This window comes from Brassica oleracea, chromosome C9 (assembly GCF_000695525.1).
Source record: "Brassica oleracea var. oleracea cultivar TO1000 chromosome C9, BOL, whole genome shotgun sequence".
Classification (NCBI taxonomy): domain Eukaryota; kingdom Viridiplantae; phylum Streptophyta; class Magnoliopsida; order Brassicales; family Brassicaceae; genus Brassica; species Brassica oleracea.
Genome location: NC_027756.1, coordinates 4,163,299 through 4,182,616, shown reverse-complemented (window position 1 = coordinate 4,182,616; position 19,318 = coordinate 4,163,299). Strand labels below are relative to the sequence as shown.

Here is a 19,318-nt window from a genome sequence, read left to right as displayed (position 1 = left end):
TCTCGGAATATACCGAGCGACATGTTCCTCGGAATATACCGAGGGACACATTCCTCGGCATGTTCAGAGGGATACGTAACTCGGAATTTTCCGACGGACATGTTCCTCGGAAATGCCCGATGAAAATTCCGAGGATTGGACCATCGGAATATCCCGAGGAAGTTCTCCCTTGGTATATTCCGAGGAGCTTTCCAACGAACTTGTTGTCCTCGGAGTTTCCTCGGAAATTTTTTTCCTCGGAATTCCGTCGGAAAATTCCGAGGAAATTCCGGGGAAAAAAGAATTTCTGAGGAGTTATTTCCGAGGACTTATTTCGTCGGTATGTCGTCGGAATAACGTTATTCCGACGACATACCGACGATTTTTTCCCTCAGTATGTCGCTGTTTTCTTGTAGTGTACTAACTCCAGATGGCTCTTTAGACGTGCACACGCTAAAAAACAGGCACGGTCGAAGAAATTCAAATGAAATAGCCTCGACACTGGGAAATGTGATATCTCATGTTTTTATAGGTTTTTAGTATGTCATTTTAGTTCATATAAGTCATTTTAGGTTGCATTTATATGTTTACAGTGCATACATTTGTCCATTTGCATTTAACAGGGTTTGGAGTACACAATTAAAAGTCTCGGGCGAAAATCAGTGATTAAATCTGCAATTTCGAAAGTTATGGGCCAGATTGAGAACATTCAGAAGACGAGGGGCCAAGGTGTAAAATCTAAAAGTTTCGGGGTCACTTCGTGAATATCTGAAACGTGAAGGCCCAGATGTGCAAATTATCTAAATCCCACCATTGGAGAGAACGAGCTTTCTCGATCTGAAGCTCAGCACGACGGAGATGACGACCAGAGTTGCAGAGGGCGAGTCCGGTGCTACTGGCCGGAAGACGAACTCAACCACCACCACGAGCCAAGCCTGAGTCGATGAGGATGAAGAAGACCCATGGCAGAGGTGAGATGCGACAGAGGTGAGACGCGACGGAGATGAATACAGACGACGGAGGGGCAGAGTAAGACGGCGGAGGTGGTCCTGTGACCCGAGACAGACGCGACGAACTGCGGCCGAGAAGAGGAAGCTCTGGTCTTGAGACAAAGAAGAACGAATCGGAGCTCAAGCTCGTAGAGGTTCACAGCGGCTTGGCAAAACGGGTTAGTGAGGTCGCCGCATCATGAACGTGTGCTGGAGCGGGTGATTGAAGCGACTTGATGAACCCGCTCGGCAAATTCCACATCGAAGATCAATCACCATAGCGGCTTGGTGGAGCGGGATGCGAACGTCGCTGCGGAGAAGAAGAGAAATGATTGACCAGTTTATTCCGGTTTGACCCGGTTTAATTCACTAAACCAGCTCGAGTTTGGCATCTCTTATATATAGTTTTAAACCTAAAAACCTGTTTCGATATCTCATTTTTTTCTCCCAATACTTTGTTTCAATCTTGTAAAATTTGAATCTTTAATCAATCGAAGGAATTATTTCATCATCTTATATCTTGTTTTTCTTTTTCATAAACATGATTAGCCTTGAATCTCACATAGATTTAAGGTTTTTTCATGAAGATTAGAGAGTAGACACATTTTGGATTCATGGGTTAGGGTGATTTAGGGTGATTAAGTGTAGATCTAAGGTGTTTTATGGTAGATATATCTTGTTTCTTGCTAGTAGAGTATTCATAATGCATCTTCTGAGTTGGCCACTCAAAAGTTGATCAATAGACATTTCACACCCAAAAGGTGTTTGATGAAATGCCTGAGACAACTCTCCTAGGCTTTTAGTTTACTTTACCAAGGAAACTTGTTGTTAAAGAAGCTAAGATTGCTAGTAGATTCATTCCTAATGATTGCTTTAATAATATTCAACCAAAGATATTTGATGTTTGAATTATTTTAGCAAATGAGCATTCATCTAGACATAGAGCTTGCTTAGTGTTGTGTCTAGGCATAAGGTAATAGATTGATTGTGTGTTTGCCACCTTTAGATTGAATCTTGATCACCCCAAGATCAAACCCTAGTCCCATGGATCCATCCTTAGCACTTGATTGAGTTCTTGCACTTGTTTCTTGATTGGATTTGAGATCACCTTGTTTATATTTTTAGGAGCTTAGCTTGTCACAAATCATCAATCTCCTGTTTGCTTAGATTAAGAGAGCTTGTGTATTCTTGGTGCATAAGTCTCTAGTTCTCTGTGGTTCGACAACCTTTCTATACTATCATTTGACTTGGGAGCCTTGAAAACTTCCATTACCAAAATGCCCGCTCGACAAGTAGTACCACCGAGGAAACCTGCAAAACGGAGACAACCCTAGCTGACACCATCCTCACCACTTGCTGCTATCGAGAACCAAAAGGCAGTTAGCTTCACAACGCCTGTGGTCGCTCCGGTAGCAAGGAGACGACTATCTTTCCGTGAAGAACAAGAGCGAACACCAATGAAAACTAGCCGGCAGCAACATCCGTGAACTGGAGCAGGAACCTGACAGAAACTTCAGAGATGAGAGGTAGATCCTCCCAACTGTGACGAATGGGCCATAGACGACCACACCGTGCTTCAGTTCATCAGATCTCCACGCGCCTAACGGTAGGGGCACTGGCACGCACCGGTAACCACCACCTAAGAGTGCGCCTTCGGGTAGTGAAATCTCCGAAGCTCTCATGACAATAGGAGGAGAGGCTGAGATCCACCAAGACGCCGAGGAGAAATCCCGTACCAAACACCATTACCTCATCTCACACCGGACCATATGGAGTAGATCTGATAGAACTTACACCGGATCTGGAGGAGGAGCCCCGGAATCGCCACCATGCGCCGCCGTCTCGTACAACGTGAGCCAAGAAAGGGGAAAACTTGGAACCCGCAAAGAACCCTAAAAATCCGACCACTTAACCACGTCCGTTTCACCAACCTCGTGACATCTCCAGAAATCTAGAACGAACACCGGATCCAGCCCCGGAAGCTTTCGCCGGCGGCGCTATTTCTCCAGAGGGAGTCGACATATCAGAGGGATAGACGGAGGTGGAAGAAGAGGCAAAACAAGGCGAATGGGAAGAGAAACCCTCCGACGGTGGCGGTAGGGCACACGCGCCGGAGGTCACGGAGGCTGATGTCGAGAGAGAAAGATAGAAACCCTTCTATCTTCATAACCTTTGCTTGTGTAGCAAGCCCTTACCACCTTGCAGGAAGACAATGAAGTGAAAAGAAACACACATTTTAAGGTGGCCAGTCCAACGCTGACTTGATTGATCTCAATCCTATCACTTTACGTAATTCTTGAAAAAAATAGGTGATATCTTCTTCTATTTGTCTTTTACTCATTTTCTTATTATATTCTATTGTTTTAATCTCTACTTGTGTTTCCATCTTAATAAATTACCAACAGTTTGATTCAACCAGCAGAAACCAGAACTACTTAAACATATACTTGTCTAAACAAAAGGAACTATCATTCCGTGAGCTACAAAAATACTTTCCTTGCTCACAAAGCAGCTTCGGATAACTAGTTTAACGAAAACAGAGGTTAAAATATATACAATGAACTAGGCCTGGGCGTTTTTAACTCAACCCGAAGTACCGATCTTAACCCGAACCGAAAAAACCGAATCCAAATCTGAACTGTTTTATAGAAATATCCGAATGGGACTTTTGAGCTTACTACTTTGGACTTTGGTTATAACCCGAACCGAAATCCGAATTAGGATCCGAAGATATCTGAAATTAGTTAAATATGTTAATGTTTTTATATATATTAAGGTGATTTAGATATTTTAGAGTATTCAAAATATTTTTGTAGTTTGTTTTATTTGTTATTTTTAATACTTTTTAGTTAATTTAGATAGTTTAACTAATTTTTAAATAGATTTGTAAATAATTTATATATTTTTGAACTTTTTTTTGTCAATTTTTGAGGTTTTTAAAAATATATTTTTGAACGATTTTAAACATTGGTTAAATCAGATCCGAACCGAACCCGATCCGATAATTAGTAAAAACCGAATGGTACTTATGAGCATAACACCGAAAATCCGAATCACCCGGACCGAAACCGAACGGACCACCGAACGCCCAGGCCTACAATGAACCATCACCGATAGATAGATAGATGAGATCAGACCCAAAAGAGAGATTAAGATTATCTAGTAGTCCTCCAAAACCTCTTCTTCCTCTTCTTCACCTTCAGATTCTTTGTTCACATCTTCGTTCTTCTTTAAGATTCAAGATTCCATGTTATAGTGAGAAATATATGTACAGACAAACAATTAATAAAAGAAACTCATACTTCCTCATTGCTCTCCAGGGACTTGTTGTACTCTGTCTTTTAGTTCAGCAGCCTTAACCAAATAAACTTTCTTTTCCTAAATGATAAAAGAATACAGAGTAATATCACAATAAGCAAATCACCATGAAACTAAGAGGAGGAACAAAGAACAGAGCAACTCACTTCCTCAGTCAAAGACTTCCACTTTTCACCACCCTGCTTTGCAACCTACAATCATATAGAAAACATAGCATACTAATCATGTAAAGTAGCAAACTTGGTTACAACGTAAAACAAATAGAGAAAGCACAGTCTACTAAATCTTCATAAACACAAGCAAACTAATTAATGTGAAGTAACAAACTTGGTTAAGACCTAATATCATATAGTTTACAAAATCTTCATAAACACTAGTAGCATATTAATCAGGCTAAAGAAACAAACTTTGTCACAGCTTACATCCTTAACGTTAGAAGAAGGATTCTCTTCTTTGAAAGTTTTGCGGAAATCACTCCTGCAATGTAAGCATAATCTCAGCACATAAGCACCAGCAAAAACCAACAACACGAGGCGAGTATGCAAGGAGGAAGATTACATGAAAATGAAGAAAGCAGTAAGTGGACGCTTGGGCTTGTTAGAGGTAGAGGAGCTCTTCTTATTCTTCTCATCCTTGGCCGTTGGTTTTTGTATAAGCGATGGAAATTAACGGTTTAGATTCGCTTCTGCTGCTATTTAATTAGCGTTTTGCGGGTAAAAATAGTTGGGCTAATAAGGCCCGTTTAATAGCTAGATGTTTCGGGTTTATGCCCAATAGTATCTTAAATTGGTCTTGGGTCTTTAACAATCATATATATGCATTATTATTGTTAACTCATTTCAATTTCTAATACTAATGTTTTACTTAAAAGTGTTAATTATTTACAGCATGACATGTATATTAAAAAAAATTACCATCTTGGTATTAACTGATTGTTTTAGTATTTTTCAAAATATTTTTGGGGTTTCTCATATTAAAATAATCATTTGTTTTTACTTAATACTCTCTATGTTAAAAACATAAATACTAAGATTTTTTTTTTTTACCTAGACAGTATCATTAAAAGTATGAATTTAAAATAACTAACTAATTATAAAATACACTAATAATAATAATTTATTATACAGTTTTAATAAGATTAAAAGTTATATTTTTGATCAAAAAAAGATTAAAAGTTATCTAAAAGATGAAAACATGTTGTATTTTGAAACATAAAAACTCTCTTACATATCTTAGAGGAGGGAGTATGTTTTATGTTACTATCGAGTAACGATAAAATGTTGAACGCCGGCCTGACTAATACAAGTTATATAGTCAGGAACACATTTTCATTTGTTGCTTATATTACACTCTGATGGATAACACTACAGAAGGGTTTTTTTTTCCTTGCCAATATGTGTTTTTAAATTGTCGTACTATACTATTTTAAATGTGACTAAGGTGATAGTGATAGTAAATTAGGGAACAGTGAGTGCGTAACGGTGAATGTAACATGTAAGAGATAGCCGATAGGCATGTGCGTGTGTTGCGGAGCTAAGAAGACATTTATGGTTTTAGGTTGAAGTGAATTAACCATTTCTTGCTTATCGCGACCTCTTCAGAGAATCTCAGACCCTAAACCTCTTCTCTTCTCTCTCACTCAAATCTCAGACTATAGCTTATGAACTTTATAGTAAAAAATGCAAACACTGCTATGAAAACCATTATATATATATCTTTTTGATAATTTTGTCGTCTGTTTGTGTACTTATAGATGGGGTTTGCGGATTATCTGAACTCAGAAGGTTCCATTGTCTTAACTCTCTCCCTTCAGTTTTATACTAGTATTAATTTTCCCACTCATTAAAAGAATCTTGCGTCAAAATGATTAGATAGGTGATTAGTTTGATAAGAATGAATCAATTAAAGCTATAACATCATCATTTGGTGGTTTAGATCGAGATTACAGTTTATATGGATTAAAGAAATGTTCTTTGAGGAATATTGGTATTAGCATGTAAATATCGATTCATAACGATACAGAAAAGTAAAGCGACTGATGATATTAAATATATCCCACACTAAAAATTAGCATTGAGGAAGATATTCAGGCTGTTAATAATAATCTAATACATTTATACATAGCATGTATGTTACAAAAAAATACCATTTATACATAGTATAAACAACAGACCTAAACAGAAACGTGCATGTATCACACAAGATGATACAGAGAAGAAAAAAACAGAAAGAAGACATATTTTAGGTTTAAGGAGAGTCAAAGTTAAGAGAATAGCTAATAGGATCGTAGTTGAAACTGATCAGTTTCTTATTCTTGTCTTTCATCTTCTTAATCACTGCTCTGATTCTACATAACATGCTTATTATTAGCTTCTTCTTCTGCCTCTCAAACTCCATCACCATTATGCATCCCATTCGTTTCTTCTTCTTTGCTTGTTTGGATCGAAAGTTAGAACAGAGAGATAGATGCAAAGTTAAAAGTGTGTTAATAGAATCTATTGTGGAGAAGGCTACTTAAAAGAGTGTGAATAGAATCTATTGTGGAAAAAGCAGTATCTTTGTTTGTAAAGATGACTTTTATTTTAGTTAAATGTTATAATTATCCATATACACGTAACACGGGTGTAAACAAATCTTCTGCTGTTTTGTCAAAAAAAAAGAAGCAAATCTTCGGCTGTTGGTATATATTTACTTACCATCTTCGCAAGTTTAGATGCGATGTGATCAAAAGTAGAGAGGATTAGCTGGAGTTTGTTAGATAATGTTGATATTATTATCTTGTCCAAGAAAGCAACAAATCTAAAACGTATTTTCAGTCATCTTCTTATCTGTGTTTACCTGTTATGGGAAGCTCACAGCACACCTAGAACTTCTGTCCAGGTAATGCAGCAGGCCCATCTCTGGCCCATACGAACTTGGTTTGGGTCTGTTCACACACTCAGTCCAGTGTCTTTATATATCAGAGGTCTCTCGTACTTCTTCAACCACCAGGAGAGAATCATGAAGCTGATCATCAAACTCCTCTCTAGTTCTCTTTCCTTGTTTCTTCTGCTCTCAGTTTTCATCTCAGATGGTGTTTACACCGTCCATTCATCGAGAAACCTGCTGCTTCAGTCCGAGAAAGTTCAGTGTCCACTTGACTTTCAGATACTGAACTACACGATCATAACAAGCCAATGCAAAGGTCCCCATTACCCAAGCCGTCAATGTTGTGCTGCCTTCAAGGAGCTTGCATGTCCGTACAAAAATTACCTTAACGATGAGAGCACCGATTGTCTGACCCTTATGCTCAGCGACATCAACGTCTATGGTGGATACTGCCCGGTGGGATTGTTTGGAAACACCTGCCTACAAGGCAGACAACATATCGATTGCCCATAAACTGGATGGTCCTAATGTTCGCCATATATTTTATAGTGGTCTCCATATATCTTATGTTTTAAATAATTTGTTATAAATATAAGATTTACATACATAATCTCAACGTAGAAGTTCTCAACGTAGAAGTGTTTATGCAAATGAAATAATGAACATGCATGAAGTAAAAACAAAAAAAACATGAATGAAGTGAAAACAAACTAGCATGATGAAGTAATGATGGGAAAATCATTTTCGACCTCTACTATTCGCGTCGTGCATTTTCGTATCCAAACAAAAGATAAGTGATAAATACAACCTAAAATAAAAATTAATTTGAATTATAGACCTAAACTCTAAATCGTGTATGTAAAACCTACCTTGACTAACATTGTGTTATTCAACCGTTAAATTGAACAAAACAACGTCCCGAGATATAGTATAGATGTAGTTACCACTGTGCTACAACACTTCTATTGTTTGCTTATAAGATTTAAAATATAAGTAGCTTTTATCTGTATATTCTAAGGAAAGAATTATTTTTGTTTGCAAAATTTATTTATTACAAGATATAATTGAATCAATAATTTATGTACTTTAAGTTTTTTTTTACACTTTTACACATGTAATCAAAACTAAAATGACATTTTATAAGTAATTCAATCTAGTTTTAAAATGACATTTCTCAAATAGTTATCTAATTTTAAATTTAAAAATTCATATATAATAGTGATTATTATTTTTTTCTTAAAAATCAGAACTTAAATTTTCAAATAAAAATTAAGGCTATTACCATATCTGAAGGGTGGATGTTAGGATCCGAAAATTTTGAAGCAGGACCCTCGAAGTTGGAAAATCTTCCTCTTCTCTCCCTATTTATGACGTGTGACTGGAACCGTCCTGTTTATGTTTAGACAAATGAGAAAAAAAAAACAAGAGAAAATTTGAATCTAGTACAAATCATTTTGGAGGCATGGCCGAGTGGTAAGGCGGGGGACTGCAAGCCAGCATGAAACTAAGAAAGAGAGATGTGCCTGAGGACCGACTCATTTTTAATTAAAAAAAAAAGGAGAAAGCAGGGTCAAAAGAGTTACCTCCTTTCAAACTTTCAGTGGGACTTGGATCTCTATTTGATCTGTGGCTTACCAAGTCATCTGAAACAAAGACTAAAGCCTGCTTAGAACTGAGAACATCATCTATCAAGTTCTGCTCTGGATTCAGTCTCCTGCTCTATTCTAGGGTCTTCTCTAGGGACAATCATTGGAACAAAATCTGCTGCCTTATTGACAGGATTCGCCTTTTGGTTAGCTTTTGTAAAACTTCTCCTTGACGCGGCAGCATTATAGACAGCACCAGAAGCGGCCTTTGAAACACAGGTTAAACTGAGCCTATGAGGAGTGCTTGGTACACTTCCCGTGGCTTCAAACAGCAGATGAAACAATTTAATCAGCTCTGACATAAAAGTAAGAAGAGACAAGAAAGGTAATAGAAGCAAGCATACATGATAACGTCCTTGACTCCTTAGCAACGTCTGAATTTTGAGAAACTGACAACCTTCCGAGAGGCTTTGATGACCTTCCAATGGCCTTTGTTTCTTTAGTCGAAGGATCAAAATTCTGAGAAACAGATAAGCGTCCGAGAGACTTTTTTTCCTTCCATAAAGGAGTAGTACCTCAGGTCCACCAGAACCAATTAGCTCGAATGTTTCAAGATCCCAGAACTTTACAGTCCTATCAGCCGAACCTGTTACCACAGGTAGAAAAAACAGAATGCTCTCAGTTACGTATAAGAAGATGAAGCCATGTCACAGTGTGATCATTCACTCTTAGCCTAGAAGTTTTAAGTGTTGATATAATGTAATGCAAACATCAAGAGAGTTGGTGTTAGACAAAAAAAAAATCAAGAGTAATACAAACCTGTTGCAGGTATACGCTGAAAGGAGCTCATGATGCTACTACACATTCAATTATTTAGGGAACTACGTCTTCTGTGACCTTGACTAAAATATGTTTGGTTGAAAGAGTAGGTTCTGGCAAACTTTACAATGAGGAGAGAAACATATAAACTAGATCTAGCTTGAAAGGGATGAAGCAGCTCACTGCTCTTTAATTGAAGATGTTGGTGTTTCAGACAATGTATTATGTATGTATCTGAAAGGGTGAAACATCTCTGCTTAGGAAACAATCCTTCTCGTATAACAGACAACTAGACAAGAATAAATGTATGTGTTTCAAAAAAAAAAAAAAACAGACAAGAATAAATTTATAGAAAAGAAAAATGAAATTAAAGATGTGAAGGATTGTTTAGAGTGATAACTAGAGTAAAATAAAGTGGGTGAAAAAAGATGAGAAAAAAATAGAGGTTCTGATTGGTAATGGCTGTAGCTTTAAAAATTTTGCCGTCGAAAAAAATCTGTAATTTTTTTGTTGTATTGCTGTAGAATTTTATGGAAAGTAATAAAAATTACTTTGGATATTTGGCTCTGCATAGCATTTGTACAGCTGTAGGTTATTTCAAGAGATGTGGTTTCAAAAAAAAAATTAAAGCTTGATTGATCTGAATTTGGTGCTTTAGAAATAAATAGGGTTGTGGACAGCGCCTACAGCAACAAAAAAAAAATTAAAGCTTGATTGCTCTGAATTTGATGCTTTAGAAATAAATAGGGTTGTGGACAGCGCCTACAGCAACTACCAATCACTTCCAGAGTAAATCTTTTCTCAACTATTATGAGACCAGAAGATTTACTCCACCTTTATCATTTTTCATTTCTCTTATTTCCATTTTATTTTTTCACGATTTTTACTCATCTTTATAACCAATCACACTCTAATAAAACTCGAAGTCATTGAAAAATAAACTGGAAAATTGCATAAAAAACCACGAAGTTAACAAAAGTTTGCACTTTAAACTTTAAAGTTCAACTACTAACACTTTAAACACTGAAATTTGTTTCAATAACATATTAAACATCGAAACAAACTTACTGGTTGCACACGTCAAAATTGTGACCGGTTACTGTTCATTAGCAGGTAAAACCAGTGATGTGGCGGTTTACTTTTTAAGAAAAATAATTTTTAATTATTTTAATTAATAATATATATATATATATATATATTCTAAAAATTGATACAAATTCAGAAAAAAATCAAGAAAAAATAAAATAAAGTTCAAAAATAATAGTAGGAAAAAAATAAATTTATAAATTCAAAAAAATATAATAATTTTTTATAAAAACCGATGAAAATTAGGAAAAAATAGGAAATTTTAAATAAAATCTGGTAGAAATAAAAAAAAAACTAAAATTTCAAATATTAAAATTAAAATTAAAATGAAAATACTTGATAAAACGTCAAAAAAATATTTTTTTTTTAAATTCAAAAAATTAACTGTCAACAAAATTTTTTAAAATCCTATTATATCTCGTAATAGCTTTTTAGAGTGATATGATTAAATTTGCCACCATCACCTCATGTCGAACCCGAACCGAAAATTTTCAAATGCCTTGTTGGGTCCAAAATCTCTAGGATCCGAAGGATCCAAAACTGATAATTAATAAGGATAAAAAATCAAAATGTACAAATTCAAAAAAATAGTAAGAAAAACAAAAATAAATTGTTAAAATCGATTAAAAATTAAGAAAAAAATGGAAAAAATAAAACCGTGTGGCAAAAATTGGCAAAAACCATGAAGTTGGCAAAAGGTTATATTTTCAAGTGCCTTGTTGAGTCCAAATCTCTAGGATCCAAAGGATCTGAATCCGGACACCCAAACGCTCAAATGCCTACATAACAAACAAAGAGGTTCGGTTTCAAGTACTTTTCATTTTCAATTTTTTAATTTTTAATTTTTAATTTTCAATTTTTATTTTTTTTTCCATATTTTTATAAATTTCCTATTTTTTCTTTTTTTACGGATTTATACAATTTATTATTTTTATTTTTATTTTTGAACTTCAAATTTTTTTTTTATTAATTTTCTTAATTTTGGTCGTTTTTTACAATTTCTTTTTATTTTTGTTTTAAATTTTTGAATTTATAATTTTTTTATTTTTTTATTTTGAATTTTATTTTATGTTTCTTGATATTTTTCTGAATTTGTATCAATTTTTAGAATTTATATTTTATTTTATTTATTTTTATTAATTAAAATAATTAAAAAAAATTAAAAGTAAACCACCACGTCACCGGTTTTACCTGCTAATGAACAGTAATCGGTCACAATTTTAACGTGTGCAACAAGTAAGTTAGTTTCAATGTTTAATATGTTATTGAAACAAATTTCAGTGTTTAAAGTGTTAGTAGTTAAACTCCAAAGTTTAAATTGCAACTTTTGTCAACTTCATCGTTTTTTAAGTAATTTTCCCAAAAATAAACCATTAAATATTATTATTTGTAGACTAAAAAGAAAAGTTTTGACCAATGTTTAAAGTCAAAGGTCAGCGCACACTCCGAATTAAAATCAGACAGAGACAGAGATTGCTTGATTGATTGAAGACGACGACAACAGGGAGAGGAGAGGAGGAAAGTTTCCTCCTTTCTTGTTCCAATCCAACTTTTTTCTTTTTTTTCTTTGGCTTTTTTAGTCACCGCGTGATTACGAATCTCGTCCTTATCAACACTCTCATTTTCCTTTGAAATTTCCTTACTCAGATTTTTCTTCTGGGTTTCATACGTGTGAGATTGGTTACTTAAACGCGTTCAGATGAGCATTAAAGAAGAGCAGGGGGGAGAAGAAAGTAGACTCCTTTCGTCCAGCTTCTGAGAGATGTTAGCTTTGAGCAAGGGGGTGGAGAACGGGCACGTGGAGCGACTTGCCGAGAGGTTTTCTCAAGTGGGTGTTGAAGACTCTTCTCGCTCGCTGGAGAAAGACTTTAAAAATGATAACTTGTTGCTCGTCATCAAAGCTGTTGAAGCTGCTGAAACCACCATCAAGCAGCAGGTCTGTGTCTCTGTTTGGAACTGGTTTGGTTTTGTGGGCAAGTACTTACTCATTCACTCGCCTTGGGGCCAGAATAAGCAATGTTCAAGAAATAGCTAGATGGTGGTTAGGTGTCTTATAGAGTATAGAGGTTTATTGTTTAGGTGGACGTCTAAACCGAATTTTTTAATACTTAAAACCGAATTTTTTAAGAAGTGGTTTTAGAAAATTCGTTTTGCTTAGACCCGATTTGCTGACTAGGCCAATTTTTAGAACACTTGGAATATGTATCTGGATTGTAGAATTTGTCTCTCGTCCCTTACCATTTGCCGCTGCACGTTTAAGGTTCAATCCTAAATCTAGAATTCATGTGCAACTAGCATATGGTTTTTGTTTGTCATATGAGTGTTTTGAGGCATCTAAGACAGTGTTCTTTCTCTAAGCAGGTGGATGAGAATAGCCGTTTAAAGGCTGAACTTAAGAGAAGTACTCTTGAACTTGCTAGATATGTAAGTACTTTGGTTTAAAGAACTAGTGTTTCTCTGAGTATCTTTTCCTTTAGTTTTTACTTGTGATTTTACATGACAGTTTTGCTTTTTGTTCCCTATCTTTGCCTAGAAATCAGATGGATCCTTTCTACAAGCATCTAATCTTGGAGATCAGTCAAATACTACTACTGTCTCTCGCTTGGCTCACCAGCCAGTTGAAGGGAAGCAGACTGTGATCAAAGCTTCGGATGCCGATTCATTAGGCATGGTGGTTGTTCACAACCATGTGAATTCTAACGGCGAAGAAGCTACTGTGAGTAATCGTTTCGAGATCCCATCTGAGCAAAATATGGTTAATGGCATTGTCAAAGGAGCTAGTCCCTCTCTTATGAGGTACTGAAACTCAAACTAGAATGTGCTGAATTTACTTTTGGTATTCTCACCGTTCAATTTCTGATAGAACGCAGTTGGAAGGAGCGCATGTCACACATTTCAGTTCATCTACTCATGGGTTTATGCCGGTTGGAGAAGTAAATGATTCGGGTAATGCTTGGAAGCAGGTCTGCATCACACTTGCTATGTTATGGTTTTCTTGGTGTAAAATGAAAAATTATTTGCCTGACTATGTAAACCTATGCAGGACCTCATTCACAAGGTCCAGGAAAACGAACAACAAATTTTGCAATTGAGGAGATATCTTACTGACTGTTCTGTTAAGGTGAGTCCTGCAGCTACTAGTTACTTTACTTTTGTAGCTCCTTGGGATGTGGTTTAGGTTTGGATTATATTGATGCATATGGTTCCTCTCTAGTTTTTACCCTCTTTGTTGATTTTATGTGAAAGCATGTGACTAACATTGTAGGTTTCTTTTTAGGAAGCTCAAACTCGCAATGAAAAATATATTCTGGAAAAGCGAATGGCCTACATGCGTCAGGTTGGTCTCTTCCTTCTTCTTCTTTTTTTCTACATACCTTTTTTTTTTTCTTCATGTACTGAATCTTTTCAATTTGGAAGTTGTTTTGGGAGCTCAAATATTTTTTTTTTTTGGCTGTTGTAACACAGGCATTTGATGAACAGCAAGAAGATCTTGTTGACGCCGCATCAAAAGCTCTCTCTTACAGACAAGAGATAATTGAAGAAAATATACGCCTAACATATGCCTTGCAGGTACTATCATCTTGTATCTTTGGTACCATTTAGGGTGAAAACTATGAAATGATTGAATTTTCAAAATTGGATTTGCCTCTGGCACCTCAGTGTCGTCAACATTTTGGACCACTTCATAGTGCAACTGAGCCTTTCTGTTTTTTTTTTTCAGGCTACACAGCAAGAGAAATCTGCATTTGTATCATACTTGTTGCCTCTTCTATCTGAGTATTCTCTACAACCACAGGATTCTGATGCACAGTCTATTGTTAGCAATGTAAAGGTCAGTTCCAGTATCTTAAGTGATGTCTCTTGTTATCTTTTTGTCTTTCTGTCATAACTTTTGTCGGAATATTAACATTTTTGTGTTGTTATTCAGTTGTAGGTTTGTACATCTTTAGCTTTTATCTTTGACTTCTAAACTGTATGATGTAACCTATTAGTTTGAGCTGTTTCGTTGCATTAGTGAATAATATTTATAGATATGTTCATTCGTGTTCAGGTTATATTTAAGCATCTACAAGAGAAGCTCCTTCTTAGTGAGGTATGTTTACTGTTTCCGTGTCTGCTTCATTTGCAGTTGCACTGACCTTTGATGAATGATTCTTTCTAATTCTTTATTATGCACTAGACAAAGTTGAAGGAGTCAGAATATCAATTAGCACCCTGGCAGTCAGATGCGAACCACTCAAATAATTCCTCTTTGTCCGCAGCTGGTGTAGCGTTAACACACTCAGTACTTTCATATCCCTTAGTGTTTTATCATAAGCTTTGAATGAACTGAGTCTTATATTACATCTTTTGTTTTCACCAAACGAAGGATTCTCTATATGATCAAACAGCCATGGCGTGGGATTCAAAGCGCTGGCAGCAAGATGAGCCAGGTAGCTCAACTACGAGTAGTTTCCAGTTTGATGATTCTAGAAGGTTTTCGCCTCTAGTGAACGTGTGAGTTTTCCACTGCATAGATTGCTATTTCAAACTGTATCCAAACTACTGGCACAAAAACTATAACTAACCCATACCAAAAACCAGAACCGAACTAACCAAATTTCAAACCGAACTTATCCGAAATATTAACAAAATATAACTGAAATCAAAAACTTCAGTAGGATTTTCAAAAACCAAACCGAACCAAACTTTATTTCGGGTTAATTCGATACGATTTATGTTGAACCGAGCTAACTGAAAACCGAACTACCTGAACCCGCAGGCCTATATCATAGGGTTGGGATCCTTCATTCACTTTTATTTCATCCAAATAACTACAAACAAAACATTTAGCTTCTTCTCTTTCTTAGGGTTGGATCTAATCCGGAAGACTGACTTTGTTACCCATGAGGGGAGAAAAGGAGTGATGGCTACATCTTTGCCTCTTTGTTTGTTATTAAATCTTAACTTTTCTTTAAAAAAATTAAAATTCATTTGATTCATTGTACCGATGACTCTTGACTTATAAAAACAAGCTGAAAAGTCATTATATTTAATTTGGCAGTTAATCTTGACTCTTGAATCTTTGTGCTGACCCTGAAAAATTCCTTGTTATAGGCTAATTATTCTTCGTCCTGCACATTGATTGTTCAAAGGACTTTTTTCCTATGCTTAGCTTTTATAAATTCATGTCCCATCTGGGAGACATGATAAACTCACTTCTCAAAAGAATCAGATTATTCATAGAGCAAATAAGGTGTTGTTATGACTTATGACTATAATAATTTTCTAGCTTCTTAGTGATCTCCTGGTTGTATGCTTACTGAATAGTTTAGATGATTAAATGTGTGTTTATGTGTACCAGTCACTTCCCAGGTTTTGAGATGCCTCAGCAACCAGGTACTACTAGTGAAGATGAATCTCGTGGTTGGAAGCAAGTAGAGGACACTCCAACTAAGCATGTTCAGTTTCTCGAGCCTCTCAGCAAGATAGTGATGGAAGATGCAAAAGGAGAGTCAGATAATACCAAAAATCAACCATATGTGCCTGCGGTTGATGATCCTCCTAGCTCCTCGAATTCTCCTCTCTTGTCCCCCGTTCTTGAAGAACCGTCTTCCTCATCCGAGGAGGGTAAGGATTTAATCATAATTGTATATTAATAATTCCTTTACGGCCTTTCTTCACTTGTCTCAATGTTTTGAAACCATTGTTGACCAGCTGAGGATGATGACCCGTTGCCAGCTATAGAGGACCTCCAAATTTCAGGAGAGCCTTATCCTGGACATGAGCTTCAGGCCTGTGGTTACTCCGTTAATGGAACAACAAGTTGTAATTTTGAGGTACATACGAAAGACAAAACAAAAGAACTTTCTTATTTATGTTAAGTTGCATCTAAATCTTTCTCTTCATCAACTTTTCAGTGGGTTTGTCATCTAGAAGATGGATCAGTGAATTACATTGACGGTACATCTCCCTTCTGCTGAGCATATCTTTATATGGAAGTAAGAAGTTAGTCCCTGACAAAAAAAAAATTAATGCAGGAGCAAAGCAGCCAAAGTATCTAGTCACTGCTGATGATGTTGATTTATATCTTGCTATTGAAGTTCAGCCTTTAGATGACAGGAACCGCAAGGTTAGTATCTTTTTTGCATGAATGAGCTTTTAGCATGAGAGCTGCTTTTGGTGTGCTTACAGTATTCTAGCCTGCAGACTTAGTTATAGGTTTTCATGTGCTTTACTTTCTGGTTTTAGGGGGAGCTTGTCAAGGTCTTTGCCAATGAAAATCGGAAGATAGCTTGCCGTAAGTTTATCCATCAGTGGCTCCCTTAAATCTAAGGCATTCTTGGAGAACTTAATGATATATCTTGGCATAGAGATAGGTAGCAGTAACCCGCTTTTATATTTTCACAGATCCAGAGATGCAGAGCCATATTGAGAAGACTCTTCATAGTGGTCATGCTTCATACGAAGTTTCTTTTTCGGTATTAATATCTTCTATTCCAACTCCTATGTTTGGGCTATTATATATTCTTTGGATTAATACTTTCATATGCATGTGGCTTTGAACAGACTGGTTTCTTAGATATATGGGAAGAAGCTATGTTATCTATTAAGAGAGAAGGTTACAGTATCAAGTGTAGTAACGATATCATGGTTGCAGAAAAGTTCTCATCTTCTACTGCTGTAAGACTTCTGCTGCCTTATTTGTTTCTGTCTTTTCTCACTGTCTTTATGTTAATGACTTTCTCTTTGAACTACTATTAAAATCCTTCTTCTGGTACCTTTCTAGGTAACAATCCCGTTCGGGCAACCTGAAGCATTTGTTATAACTGGTTCTAATGGTATTGAGTATACCTTACGAGGAGATCATGGATCAGCAGACCTTTGCTGGTAAGTAGAACTCACATTGTGGTCCAATAAATGATACAGTCTTGTGTGTTCCTATAGTTCAGTCTATGTCTGTTTCATATCCCACTAACGATTATTAATATTTTGTTGTCTTTGGCAGCTCAAGAGATGCAATAGTACTCACCCTGAGATTATTTACCATGAGGGTAAATACATTTTTTTTATCTCTAGAAGACAATGAAACCAAGACAATGAAAAGTAATCAGCCACGAATTAGTAGATATAAGCAAAGGTTACTTACTTTTTTTGTTTTGTTTTGCTAATTGGTTGCAGGCTCTGCAGAGAAAGAAGGGAAAGAAGGGAAAGAAGAAAGGATTTTTGTTTAACAAATGAGAGACTTTTGTATATAACACTGCTCACTCTGTTTCATATGAAATGTCACTTTAGCATTTTTTTTTGTTACAAAAAGAATATCATTTTAGAATTTCAATGCAACTTTCAGCTTAAAATTAATTACAAATGCATTGATTTTATAAATAATTTTACTTATCTTAAACATTATTGTTGAATATGTACAATTAATAAGAATTTTAATGCATTTTAATTATTTTATTAATTTGTGTGAAAAATGTTAAAGTGATATTTTTTATAAATGGGTGGGAGTATTATTTTTGGATGTGGCTTATGTCAGCTGCAAATCATTTAGATTGCCCCACCTTGTTGTGTAGATTATATAAGGCCTTGTCAAACAATTTATCCATGAGAAATGAAAATAAAAAAACAGTCTGTTTCTTGTATTTATAAGAACCCTACTAAAGTTACACTTATCACTGCAAATATTAATGCCTCTGGATTCACATTACATTCTATATTGTTAACCTGTTTGGGACACAATAAACAATTAACCTTGAAATACAACACGTGAGACTATCATTGCGTTTCCGTGTATGTCTGTATTAAATCATTTCTTACTTTTGGAAGTAATTGTGAGAATCTAGAAGAGAGAAATAGTTCACCTAACTCAATGCAAAATGATAGACGGAGGATCCGATGAAAAAAATCAATTATTTTGTCTAAACAACAAGTGATACTAAGTAAAAAAAAAAAAAAAAACAACAAGTGATACTATTAACAAAGAAGGTGAGAAAACATGAGCTACATTTATGAACAAAAGAAAAATATTGGTCCCGATTGTATCAACACAACCTCTTTTTATGTTTACATTGACAAATCATTTTACATACACAAATCAAAATAAGAATGGTGAGAAATTTCACATGTCTCTGTGTAAACGTAACAAAACAATACTACAAATCTCAGCAAGAGTGTTTTTTGAGAACGTCAGGTGGCCTAGCGGCAGTACTGAATGTTTCTCACACACGACTACCCGAGGTCGCCAGTTCGATACTCAGGGACAGCGGGGTGGAACTGGGTTAGCTAAAAAACCCCTGCGTCAGGTGGGCTACGGCCAGTACTGAACGTGGGATACGGTTTCTGGCGAGGTGGCCCTTCGGGGTGAGCCCAGTCACTATAAAAAGTTCAACCCATAAAGTTTGAGAACGTCAGGTGGCCTAGCGGCAGTACTGAATGTTTCTCACACACGACTACCCGAGGTCGCCAGTTCGATACTCAGGGACAGCGGGGTGGAACTGGGTTAGCTAAAAAACCCCTGCGTCAGGTGGGCTACGGCCAGTACTGAACGTGGGATACGGTTTCTGGCGAGGTGGCCCTTCGGGGTGAGCCCAGTCACTATAAAAAGTTCAACCCATAAAGTTTGAGAACGTCAGGTGGCCTAGCGGCAGTACTGAATGTTTCTCACACACGACTACCCGAGGTCGCCAGTTC

The 19,318-nt window shown here is 36.1% G+C and overlaps 2 protein-coding genes and 1 long non-coding RNA gene across 6 annotated transcripts; 2 read left to right on the top strand and 1 right to left on the bottom strand.

The window, feature by feature from the left end:
- Positions 1–4,292: 4,292 nt before the first annotated feature.
- LOC106319297 lies at positions 4,293–4,860 on the bottom strand. Its single transcript, XR_001265458.1, has 4 exons — positions 4,845–4,860; positions 4,709–4,763; positions 4,433–4,477; positions 4,293–4,346 (listed from the first exon to the last, which is right to left on the bottom strand). It is a non-coding gene; the product is annotated as an uncharacterized LOC106319297 (long non-coding RNA).
- A 2,426-nt stretch (positions 4,861–7,286) lies between these two features.
- On the top strand, positions 7,287–7,667 carry LOC106314143 (GPI-anchored protein LORELEI-like). The gene has a single exon (XM_013752077.1). The coding sequence runs from the start codon at positions 7,287–7,289 to the stop codon at positions 7,665–7,667; it is 381 nt and encodes a 126-aa protein (XP_013607531.1).
- Positions 7,668–12,119: 4,452 nt separating this feature from the next.
- LOC106319471 lies at positions 12,120–17,986 on the top strand. Of its 4 annotated transcripts, XM_013757805.1 has the most exons (21): positions 12,122–12,581; positions 13,007–13,069; positions 13,179–13,441; positions 13,509–13,608; positions 13,689–13,766; positions 13,923–13,982; positions 14,111–14,215; positions 14,367–14,477; positions 14,697–14,738; positions 14,826–14,930; positions 15,009–15,142; positions 15,990–16,255; positions 16,343–16,464; positions 16,546–16,588; positions 16,666–16,757; positions 16,877–16,925; positions 17,036–17,106; positions 17,195–17,308; positions 17,415–17,515; positions 17,634–17,679; positions 17,807–17,986. In XM_013757805.1, the coding sequence occupies exons 1-21, from the start codon at positions 12,408–12,410 to the stop codon at positions 17,864–17,866; spliced, it is 2,199 nt and encodes a 732-aa protein (XP_013613259.1). In that variant the 5' UTR covers positions 12,122–12,407; the 3' UTR covers positions 17,867–17,986. The 4 variants fall into 4 exon arrangements, with proteins under 4 accessions (XP_013613258.1, XP_013613257.1, XP_013613259.1 ...); XM_013757804.1 differs by having other exon boundaries at positions 12,120–12,581; positions 15,015–15,142; positions 17,634–17,867; XM_013757803.1 differs by having other exon boundaries at positions 12,121–12,581; positions 17,634–17,867.
- The last annotated feature ends 1,332 nt before the right edge of the window (positions 17,987–19,318 follow it).